This window comes from Furipterus horrens, unplaced genomic scaffold, assembly GCF_987537825.1.
Source record: "Furipterus horrens unplaced genomic scaffold, mFurHor1.1.pri manual_scaffold_13, whole genome shotgun sequence".
NCBI lineage: Eukaryota > Metazoa > Chordata > Mammalia > Chiroptera > Furipteridae > Furipterus > Furipterus horrens.
In genome coordinates, this window is record NW_028327183.1 from 54326409 (window position 1) to 54338229 (window position 11821).

Here is an 11821-nt window from a genome sequence, read left to right on the forward strand (position 1 = left end):
CTACTTAAGGCTGTATCCTGGGCCTTGGCTGGACAGTTTTGGTTAGAGCATCGTCTCGCTATGACAAGGTTGTAGGTTCAATCCCCAATCGGGGCACATATAAGAACCAACCAATGAATGCATCAATAAGTGGAACAACAAATCAATGTTTCTCTCTCTTTCTTTCTCTAAAAATAAATTTAAAAATTAAAAAAAAAAAAACTATACCCTGGAAAATGTCTTCTAGGTAAACAGCTTCCCGATTACTTTTTTAGGCACAATGCTACTTGTCTGCAGGTATCGTAGCTGATTTCTCCAGTCCCCTTTCGGTGGCCACTTGATTTTTCTCCAACCTGATAAGCACCTTTAATAGGGGAGCTTTTTGAATTACATAGATTTCCTTCCTCATTTCCCAACAAATGCAGCCCACATCTCCCAAAGAAGAGACGTCAGTCTGTTTTGCTTGAAGACTATGAAAGCTGCCATCTGTCAATGCGATCTGTATCATGAGGAACAGGAAGGAGGATGTCTCATCTTGGGCCTGCAGCCTCCTCTCAGGCTGCAAGGGCTGGGGTGGGGGTGGGGCAGTTGCTGAGAGCTTCTGGCAGGGCTATGAGGCTGTCTAACTAGCGTTTCTTGTTTGCAGGTGGAAGACATAGCTTCCGGATCTAAGAAGAAGGGAAGGAATTTAATGAAAGAAGACTGAGTACATCTCAGAAGGCAGGGGAAGGCTGGAGAAGCAGGCTCTGGGATTTTGCAGGAAGCCAAGAAGTGACAGGGGAGAATGTTCCTGGAGTCATGTGCAACCGCTGCCCAGCGGGGAGGCTGCCCGGGCTGTCAGCTCCAGGGTACACCCCCTCCATTCCGGACACTCCCTTCACTCCACACTCGGCTGCTGACACCTACACCCTTGCTGCTACACTCTGTCCTTGCCTCTTCCCTGTCGAATTCTGAGTTCCAGGATCCTTATTCAATTGTCTGCCTACCCCATACCATCCGTGGAGTGCAAACACGCTCCCTTGACCTTCCTACTAAACCAGACACCAGCTCCCACCAGTGTGCCCACAGTGGGAAATTACCCCCAAAATAAAATGCGTTCTTAAAAATATATATTTTATTTAGTTATTTTTAAAGAGAGGGTAAGGGAGAGAAACATCAATGTGTGAAAGAAACACCAATCAGTTGCCTCTCGCACACCCCAACCAGGGGCCCACAACCCAGGCATGTGCCCTGACCTGGAATCAAACCTGTGACCTTTCAGTTGGCAGGATGATGCCCAACCCCCTGAGCCACACCAGCCTCGGAAAATTGTGGTTTTATATACCAGAAAGTCCCCAAAATACCAGACATTGTCTATTGTGTTTAAATATGCGTAAGTCCTGCAGATAACACTCTGAGAAGTAGGGGGTTTTAGACACCCTGACACCAGAGACCAGAGAAATCCTTCACAGGGCAGTAGTCCTGGGTGTCTAACAGCTATGACTTCTTATTTATTCAGTATTTTATTCTATTTTAGAGAGAGGAAGGGAGAGAACCCTTAATTTGTTGTTCCACCTGTCCACTCGTTCATTGGTTGATTCCCATATGCGCTCTGACCTGGGATTGAATCTGCAACCCAGGTGCATTGGGATGATGTTCCAACTGAGCCACCTGGCCTAGGCCATGAATTTACTTCTACCAACAGATGAAGTCTTTCCCTTGAAAACTTAGCATCTAAGTTGAGATGCGCTTTGCCCTGGCTGGGTAGCTCAGTTGGTTAAAGCATTATCCCAGTACACCAAGGTTGTGGGTTTGATCCCCGATCAGGACACATACAAGAAACAACCAATGAATGCATAAACAAGTGGAACAACAAATCTCTCTCTCCACTTGCCTCTCTCTCTAGATTAAAAAATAAAAATGAAAAAGATAAACACGTGTGAGAGCTTGGAAGATAAAACCCCACGAAAACAGGGCAGCCTGCCATAGCAGGGGAGTTACTGAGACCTCAACCGTCTGAGGACAGTGGGAGTATCCCATATCCAGCTGACTTGACTCCATCTTGAACCCTTTGTCACTAACAAACAAGATAAAACGTTCATTCTTTAGTCTGCTTTGTTCTTAAAAGATGCTCATTAATAACAGTATTTGCTGATGAAAAATGAAACTTGCCACAGAAGCCAGCGTGTGCAGATCTGTGTGGGAATGTGCCTTCCAGAGTTCTGTGAGCCACTGTAGCAAATTACCAAACCTGGGAAGGGGGTCACAGGAAGCCCCAGTCAGAAGCAGGGGAGGCCTGGGACTGGCGATTGGCGTCTGAAGTGTGTGTGTGTGTGTGTGTGTGTGTGTGTGTGTGTATGGGGGGCAGTCTTGTGGGCACGGAGCTCTTAACTACTGTGGTATCTGATGCTAACACCAGGTCTTGAGCATACCCAGGTTCAGAATTAAATTGAAGCACTGGGCACTCAGTTAGTGTCCAGAGAGTTGGAGAGGGAGTTGTTGGTGTGAAACAGAGGAGCAAACCCTCACACGTGGTGTCAGGAGTGAAAAACCGTTCATCTGTAGCCCAGGTGAACTCTCCCCGCAAAAGCTCTCTTAAAGAGAGTGCTATGAAGCCACCTGGCAGGTAGACCAGATGACCGCCCTGTCGCCCTCCGTCAGCATCTTTCTGTGGCCCCCCCAGTGCTTGCTTAATAAGCCCACAAACAGCTGTTCACCCAAGGTTAGCCAGCTAGGTCACTGGTGACGGCTCACCTTCCTGGCAGCAGCGAGCGGTGCGGAGGCCACCCCACCCCCCACCCTCACTATAGGATGGGTTCTGAGGGAAACCAGCCAAATCCCAGGGCACCAGAAGCTTGCATGGAACTCCTTCCACCATGGATGAGGCAGTGAGTTTTTCCTCCCTGGAATAACATTACCTCTGGGCTGTATTTGCTTTTCTAGCCTTGCACACGGCTGCCAACAGCAGCATCTGGTCTGCACTCAATGGCCCTATTCACCGACCGTTAACACACACAATCTTGCTTCTGATCAAGGAACTCAGTTTATGAGGAAGTCAGGGGGCGAGTCCATGTACTCCATCACCCCGAAATGGCTCGCCTCAGAGCACAGAAGCCCGGCCTCTGTTTGAGGCTGGGGTGCAATGCCAGGCTGCACACAGCATCGCTGGGGTCGGGGTGGTGTTCCTCCGAGATGGGCAAACACTCTGCACCAACGCGGGAACCCTGAGGTTTCACTTCCAAGCGTGACACTCGATGACTCAGTCTTTCAATATTTGCTTCCTGTGTCCCTGCCCTGAACTCTGGGGTTGTGGGTTTTAATGCCTTAAGGGGGGAAGGTTTCTACCAGCAAACCCAAGAGAGTAAGTTCTGTGAGTGGAGGCCGCCCCAGCACATTTTGGGGTGTCTCAAGAGGGCCGTCATGGGGTCAGGCAGAGAAAGTGACTGATCTGGGCAGGAAGGAGAGGGTGGGGACATGCTGCTTCCCTGGGGGCCAACGAGGGGTGTGAGTAGGATTTAGGGATGTCCCTGGAGAACCCCTAACCAATATCATGTTCTGATTCCTATCTGTCCTGATGCGGGGTTCATGGGGATCCCCCTCCCTATGCAGGGCGCGGAATCACAGAGAGGGTCTGTGCCTACCCGCTTTGCAGGGGCACCAAAATGGGCACAGAGGCCCCGCATCCTTCCCACCCCTCCCCTCCCCCCCCCCCGCCCCCACCTCTGCAGAGCTCCCCAAGTCCAGGCACCCCCCAGCCCCTCCCACCTCCGCAGGGCCTGCAGCCGGGTTTACCGAGCTCCCGGACCCCTTCCGACCCCTCCCTTCCCCACTCGCTCTGCTTTCACCGCGGGGCTCGCTCAGAAAAGCCTCCTCCGTCGTCCGCCTGGAAGGCGCCCAGCGGCAGCAGCCAGGTCAGCGCCCCGTTAGCTCAGCGTCTCGGAGCATCTGCATCCGCCACCAGGCCCCGCCCCGCGGCCACTGCGAGCCAGGCTGCGCCGGCGACGACTGCAGAGCGTGGTGAGTGTGCAGGGCCAGCAGGGAGGGACCCGGGCAGTCTGGTCCCCGCCCCGCCCGACCCCGGGCCCAGCGCTAGGCCTCCAGCTCCCGCGGGCTTCTCGGCTCTGTGAATCGTCCTCAGGGCCCCAGAGCCGCCCCCCGAGAAGGACCCCGCAGCCCCGCCCGGCTCCGGGACCCAGCAGAGTGGCCCGGGCGGCTCCTCCCCGCTGGCAGGAACCAGGAATCTGGCGCCCCTAGCCCCGTCCTCATTAAGCTTCGAGCACCTCCCTCTTTCCAGGAGGCAGGAATGCGGGCCAAAAATATCTTTCCCTTCCGGACCCAAAAGGCTCCGCCTGCAATCTCATCTGCTCTGAAAACCCAGGCGTCTGAGCTTTGACTGCTCTTTCGAGCCAAGGATCTGGGTCCCCAGCCTGGGCGTGTAGTGGAACCCGGGACTCGGTGCCCCCAAACTCCTGTTGCCCTAGTTCCCAGGAATTTTGCTGCCAACTCCTCCTCCCCTTCCCCCACGCCATTAACGGTGACATCTGGGGTCCAGCCCGCCAGTCCTTGCACCGCGTGTCCCAGTGTAAATAACGATTTAGGGGACCCTCGGATCTGTACGTACAGGAATCCAACCACTGTTCTTTGGGGGACCCAGGAGTCGGGGACCTCAGCCCAGAAACCTCCCGAAAGCCAGGGACAGGTGCGTCTCCTCTTTTAGAGACAAGGGAGACAGAGACCGTAGCCTACAGACCCGATTAAATGGAGGGACCCAGAAGTCCCAAGATTTCATCCATCCTGACAGGCTGGGCTGGAGCAGACGGGGGGGGGGGGCAGTCAGGCCGAGGGAAGAGTGAGGTGATACTGGGGCGCGGACCTGAGCTGAGGGTCTCGGTCCTAAACAAAGGCTCAACAGGCAGGTTGCCGTGGCAACGGCCTTCCCTGCCTCCCCTGGAGACTGCGCTGGGTCGGTGTCGGGGAGGGCAGTCCCCAGGAGCCCCCACTCCGCCAGCTGTTGTGTCTTCCTGTTTTGTCACCATGGAAACGGCTATTTCAGCCCCTCCACACCCCCCCGCCGCCGCCGGCAGAGGCTCAGTTATTACCCCGGGGGCGTGGTCTTGTATTGGCCCCGCCCCGGGGCGGGGCTGGGGTAGCCCTGGCTCTGTGTGTGGGATGGGGGGGGGGGGGTCCTGTTCAAGACCGGAGCCCTGCGCTGCGGCCCCGCCCCAGCCCCTCCCGCTCTCCCTCCGCAACCCGCCATCCCCACCCAGTTCGCAGACCCTTCCAGTCTGCAGCTGTCGCCTCTGCTTCAGCTCGGCAGCCACAAGCCTGTTGAGGTGAGGCTGCGGTGACTCCGAGGGTGGGAGCAGCGGTCCCCGATTCTTGGGTGTACAAAGAGACATGGTCTGGGGTTCAGAATGTCTGAGTCCCTGGAAAGACTGGAGCTGGGCCAGGCTCGGGTTCTGGAGAGAAGGCTGGGGACCTGGACTCACGCAGGTCATACGCCTGAACGAAGAGGGGGGAACAGGGGCCCTAGACTCCTGGGTGTGACGGAGGAGGGGCTGGGGGTCCCAGGCTTCTGGGCTTGAGGGAGGAGGGACTGGGAGCCTGGACCCCTGGGTCTGAGGGGGGAGGGGCTGGGGGTCCCGACTCCAGGGTCTGAGGGGGAGGGGCTGGGGGTCCCGACTCCAGGGTCTGAGGGGGGAGGGGCTGGGGGCCTGGACTCCTGGGTCTGAGGGGGGAGGGGCTGGGGGTCTACTCCAGGGTCTGAGGGGGAGGGGCTGGGGGTCCCGACTCCAGGGTCTGAGGGGGGAGGGGCTGGGGGCCCAGACTCCAGGGTCTGAGGGGGGAGGGGCTGGGGGTCTACTCCAGGGTCTGAGGGGGAGGGGCTGGGGGTCCCGACTCCAGGGTCTGAGGGGGGAGGGGCTGGGGGCCCAGACTCCAGGGTCTGAGGGGGGAGGGGCTGGGGACAGGACTTCTGGATCTGAGGGGGGGGGCCCAGATTCCTGAGTCTGAGGGGTGGGAGGTCCAGACTCCTGGGTCTGAGGACGCAGAGGAACTGGGAATCCCGGTTTGGAGGGGCTGGAATCTGGTCCGGAGAGGTCCTCGGGAGGGGAGGAGCTTGGAGTGGGAGTCCTGAGTTTGGGAAAAAGAGCGGCTGGGGTTGAGAATTCTTGACCTCCCCAATCCTGGGGACAGAATCGGAACTTGGACTGGAAAAGGCGGGGCCGAGGTCTGGCACCGGTGCTCCCAAGCATGGACGGAGCTGGGAAGCCCGCGCAGTAAGGCCGGGAGAGAACAAGGCGGAGGCCAGCGCCCCTGGGTGTTAGAGCCCACGCTGGCATCTCCAGCGCGACCCTCAGGTTGTAGAGCGATGTGGTGCGGTGCTCGGCCTGGAGATGGGGAGGGAGCAGGGCAGAGGCGGATTTAATGGCGGGCGCAAAACCCCTACTTTACAATTTTTTCTAATGACACCAAGTTTGGTTTCATGCGTGCAATTTTAATTACGTGCACGTAGTAAACTTGCGGGGCCCAGGGCGCGCGCCCGGTGCGCCCGCCGTTAAACCCGCCTCTGGCAGGGTGTGGCCGGGGGACCCCAGAGTTAGGCGGAAGCCGAAGGGGAGTCCCTTTCCCTCCTCCTCCCGGGTCCGGCCGCACATTCCTGAGCTCTCTCAGGCAACCTTGAAGGTGGCCCGAGCGTTAACCTGTCTTCCACGCGGCATCCCTGGAGTTTCGGCCCGTCCTCTTCCTCCTGGGCGGCCCCGACTTCCTCCTAACGGGCTTGGAGGGCGGGGCATGGGGGAGGCACCTTCCAGGTGCCCCTGGAGTTGCTGGGTGGTGTGGCTGCTGATCTTCGAACTCGGTCCCAACATTGAGCCTCCGGCCGCGAACCCAGGGATCCAGGTTCCCGGTCATTGCTCTTGGGGGACCAGGGCCCAGCCCACCCTCCTAGGGACTCAGAACCCACGTGTTGAACGTCCTAGAAATGTGGGTTCCAGGCCTTTCCAGCTAGGACCTGGGGTTCAGGTTCTCCGCCCCATATTCCACTTTCCCCAAACCGACGAGCGGGGCGGGTCCTCCCGGAGGCCGGCGCGGGGCGGGGGTCCCAGCACCGCCTCCGCCCCCCCCACCCCCCCGCGTCTCCCTCCACAGCCCTGATGGTTGGCCTGACTTGAAGTCCTTATAAGGCCCGGAGACGCGGCGCCGGCCGGCGGGCGGACCCGGCAGCCTCCGCCCAGGGCCCTCCCCCGCAGTCGCCGGGGAGCTGGGCGAAGCTCACTCCCACCCACGCCGGCCTGCGGGGCGTGCACTTTCGCCCAGCAGCCTCGTTCTCGCCCCCGCGGTTTGGGGACCGGGGAGAAAGTGAGGCTGCCCTGGAGTCATCTCGCCCGACCGCGACTCTGCCGGGAGGTGCGCCCGGGTTGCTGCAGAATCTACTAGGGGGTTGGGGCGAGCCTCCCGCCGCGGCCAGACGGTGGCCTGGTCCTGGGAGGGCGGAGCCGGGGCTGAGCTGGACGCCGAGGTTCTCTCTCCCTCTTAAGCCCTGACTAACCTTTTCCAGGTGCCTGACTTCATCGGCCTACGCAGCCAGCTCTTTCTCTGTCGGGGTCCTCAGCTAAGACCGCTGGTGAGTGGACTAGGGGGCCCGGAACCCCGGGTCTAAGGGAGGAGGGGCTGGGGGCCTGGATTCCTGGGTCCAAGGGAGTAGGGGCTGGGGGCTTGGACCCCCGGGTTGGAGGGGGGAGGGGCTGGGGTGGTGGGAGTCCTAAATATTTGGGTTTGAGAGAGCATGGGACTGGGGCCCCCCACTCCTAGATCCTGAGAGAAGTACGTGGGAGCTTGGGTTCCAAGGAGTGGGGCCCCTAGAGCTGTGCATCAGAGGAAGGTGTGTGAGTGGGGGCTGGGCTCCTGCGTCCTCGGGGAGCCGCTGTGCAGGGATACAGGGCCCGAAGTGGTTAAAGCCTGTTAATCTGGCCCCCGGCGTTGAAAGGAGGAAGTTTTTTATCTCCCTGTGGCTGAGACACGCCTGAGCTTTATAGGGGTGGCTGCTGGGACGTGAGACATTTTAGTGCCCAAGAAGGATCTGATCCCGGACAGGCTGCGTACTGGATTCCCGAGGGTCTCTAGGACAGGAGGTGGCAGCTGTAGGTTCTGCAGGGAGTGCAGACGAAGCGGATTTCCCCGAGCACAGGTGTCCGGTGTGGTGTGGGCTGAGGGCCTGGAATCCTGGGTCTGAAGCTGTACGAGCCCCTTAACAGGGGAGGCCTAGAGATTTCAGTGGGAGGGCTGGGGCACTGTGCTGTTGAGAATGTGGGAGCTGAATTTCTAAAACGGCGGGAGACTAGCGGGCCGGGGTCCTGAAGGAGTTGGGCTCTGTGTGGGGAAGAGAGTAGGCAAGAGGAAGCTCCACTTCCTTTGGGCTAAAGGTCTCAGACACAACTCCCAGGCTGTAGTCAGATGGAGGGCAGAGACTCCTCATCTCTGAGTAGGGGGTGGGGAAAGCACGGGGTGCTGCCCAGAGGCTAGAGCTAGTTCTAGGGACCGGGCCAGAAGGTCTGGTCAGATGGGTGTCCCTGAGAATGCACATGCGTGGAGGTTGCATTCCTGGACTTTGGGAGGCTGGAACTATCTGGGCCTGTTGGGTTAAGGGAGGAAGTTGGAGACGGGCTGAGGTGCAGAGCCCTGGGGAAGCTGAGAGAGGGATGGGTTGTAAGGAGGGCGGAGCCTCTTGTTCTGACAGGGATGGTGGGGGAGGGCGTGCTTAAGAGCCTGGTCTTGAATGCTGGGGGGCCGAGTCTCTGGGGCAGGAAGTTTCCATGGGAAGAAAGCTCTGTGGTTGTTTAGTTATTGATTTATTTATATTGAATTTATTGGAGTGACATTGGTTAGTGAAATTATATAGGTTTTGGGGTACAATTCTCTAATACATCATCTGTACGTTGTATTGTGTGTTCACCACCCTGTCAAGTTTCTTTCCATCACCACTTATCCCCTCTCTTTACTCTCTCCTACCTCCCCCTCCCACCCCCAAAAGCTCTGTGGTTCTACAGCAGCTGGGTTGCGGGGAGAGGAAAGGAGTGTCTTCACAAGGAGAGGAGTAGGGACCTAGACTCCTGGGTTCTGACAGGAGAGGTGTGGGACACCTGAGGCCTGCGTGACCAAGTCATCCTAGTAGGCCTGGGACTGCCCCAGTTTGAAAACTGAAAGGCGTGCATCTGGGATACCCCCCAGCTGGAGTCTAGGTTCTTTTGTCCCCCTGGGTAGGGGGCAAAAAGGCTGGGAGCCTGGATTGTCCTGGTTGGAACCTTCTTTGAAGCCTTCCTTTCCCCTCCCTGCAGCCATGCCGGTGACAGTGACCCGCACGACCGTCACAACCACCACCACATCATCTACAGGCCTGGGCTCCCCGACCGTCCTGGGGTCCCCTCGGGCACTGACCCAGCCCCTGGGCCTCCTCCGCCTGGTACAGCTGTTCTCTACCTGCGTGGCCTTCTCGCTGGTGGCCAGCGTGAACGCTTGGGTCGACTTCACTGGTAACTGGTGTATGTTCACCTGGTGCTTCTGCTTCGCCATGACCCTCATCATCATCATCGTGGAGTTAGGTGGGCTCCAGGCTCGCTTCCCGCTGTCCTGGAGCAACTTCCCCATCACCTACGCCTGCTATGCTGCCCTCTTCTGCCTCTCGGCCTCCATCATCTACCCCACCACCTACGTGCAGTTCCTGTCGCACGGCCGCACGAGGGACCATGCCATCGCCGCCACCGCCTTCTCCTGCATCGCTTGTGTGGCTTACGCCACCGAGGTGGCCTGGACCCGGGCCCGGCCCGGCGAGATCACTGGCTACATGGCCACGGTGCCGGGCCTGCTCAAAGTGGTCGAGACCTTCGTGGCCTGCATCATCTTTGCCTTCATCAGCAACCCCGCCCTGTACAAGTACAAGCCGGCCCTGGAGTGGTGCGTGGCCGTCTACGCCATCTGCTTCATCCTGGCCGCCGTGGCCATCCTGCTGAACCTGTGTGACTGCACCAAGGTGCTACCCATCCCCTTCCCCACTTTCCTGTCCGGGCTGGCCCTGCTCTCTGTCCTCTTCTATGCCTCTGCCATGGTCCTCTGGCCCCTCTACCAGTTCGACGAGAGGTATGGCGGCATTCCGGAGCGCTGGAAGGACTCCAACTGCAAGAACAGCAACGTCTACTATGTGTGCTTCTGGGACCGCCGCCTGGCTGTGGCCATCTTGACGGCCATCAACCTGCTGGCTTACGTGGCCGACCTGGTGTACTCGGCCCGCCTGGTTTTTATCAGGGTCTGAGGCTCTGACCAGGAGCTCCTGAAGACCGCTTCTTTCGTGAGGTGTCTTGACCGAGTTCTGATTTTCTCTGATGTCCTCTTCCTGGGTCTCCCCTCTCCTCCCCTTCTCTTCTCCTTCCCATTCAGCCCACTCTCTCCTGTCTCTTTCACCTGCTCCCCTGTCCTCGTGCTGCCTCCTTCCCCTCCTGTTTTCTCTGGTTGCCAACACCCTGTTTTGCCTTCCTCTCCTTACTCTTTTCTTCTTAGTCTGTTGCTCAGTTCTTCTCTGGCTCTCCTGTTTGTGTTCTCACCCGCCTTGTTTCCTGACCACTTCTTCCCATTTTCCTTCTTCCGATTTCCTTGGGAGCCCCGAGACTGCTTTGTTCACCCCTCACTGCCACCCCCAACTCCAAAGGTGCTGAGCTTCACATCCCACACCTCTCTTCGCAGCTGTTCAGCCCCTGGGCCTCCTGAGGGGCCTCATTGCCAAAGCATGTGCCTACCCTGGCTGTGCCTTAGTAGGTGTGTGTCTGCATGTGTGCGTGTGTGTTCGGGGTGGGTTGCGGGGTAGCTATAGATTGAGCCTTTCTCCCAGTGGAAGGGGGTATACAGTGCACCTCTTTTTTAAGTTAAAAAAAATCCTTGGAGGTTAATTATTTCCAGTAGGTGGGAGGCTTGAATCACAGGCCCAGAGTTCTGAGGCCCTGCCTGGCCCTCAGCCTCACCTGGGATTGGCTCCGGAATGTTTGCCAGGCTTAGTGAAAGCCCAGGCCTAGAGGCGCTCCTAAAGGAAGCAAGGCTGATGGATGCCTTCCATCCCAACTGCGCTCTGTGTGTCAAGATGTCTGAAGTGAGGGGCAGGGGTGTGGGGCTCCAGCCTTTGTGTTAAAAATAGCCTGTCCTGCCTTGGCCAGGAGGGGAGAAAAATGGCCTCTGCTGGCCTTCCCGGGAGTGTTAGCCTGGGTTTTTTCTCTTATTCTTCCTGTCACAAGAGCAAAAATTACTGGGTGGTCCTATTCTTAAAGAGGAAGTTTCTTTTCCATTTTTTAAAAACATCTGTGGGTGGGTTGGGTAGGTGGGGATTGCTGTCACCATTCAGAGGATTTGTACTGCTTGAGTGTGATACACACACGCATGTTTCTGTGTGCTAGTTGCTTCCTGCTGCTGCTTCCTGCTTCTCTGGGACTCACACGCATACATGATATATATATATAAAAATGTATAAGTATATATTTTATTTTTTTTTTAATTCCCTGGAGCTTCTGGTTCCCATCAGCCTCTGCTGTCAATTATAGACGGAAGGCTTGTCCCTTCCTCCACTCCCACACCCATAATGTTCTTTATTTTATTTTTTACCTCAATATAAAGATAAAAGGAAGACTTGTGCTTGCTTTATTATTGGGGAGGGCTCCAGGAGGGAGGGCAAGGCTCAGATTCCTGGGTCTGGTGAGAGAAGGGGATGGGACCAGGACGACTCTGGTCCCATCAGAAAAATATTGGCTGAGTCTGGATTTTCCAAGTTACTCTCTCAAACCAGGAGAGCCAGTTAGGATAGATATGAACAAGACTTCTCTGTCCT

General features: G+C 57.4%; 1 protein-coding gene across 6 annotated transcripts; it reads left to right on the forward strand.

The window, feature by feature from the left end:
* The first annotated feature begins 3912 nt into the window (after positions 1-3912).
* On the forward strand, positions 3913-11274 carry MYADM (myeloid associated differentiation marker). 6 transcript variants are annotated; one of them, XM_090260392.1, is made up of 3 exons: positions 3913-3975; positions 7517-7582; positions 9294-11274. In XM_090260392.1, the coding sequence occupies exon 3, from the start codon at positions 9296-9298 to the stop codon at positions 10262-10264; it is 969 nt and encodes a 322-aa protein (XP_090116518.1). In that variant the 5' UTR covers positions 3913-3975; positions 7517-7582; positions 9294-9295; the 3' UTR covers positions 10265-11274. The 6 variants fall into 6 exon arrangements, with proteins under 6 accessions (XP_090116518.1, XP_090116516.1, XP_090116519.1 ...); XM_090260390.1 differs by lacking the exon at positions 3913-3975 and adding an exon at positions 5202-5291; XM_090260393.1 differs by lacking the exon at positions 3913-3975 and adding an exon at positions 6184-6317.
* The last annotated feature ends 547 nt before the right edge of the window (positions 11275-11821 follow it).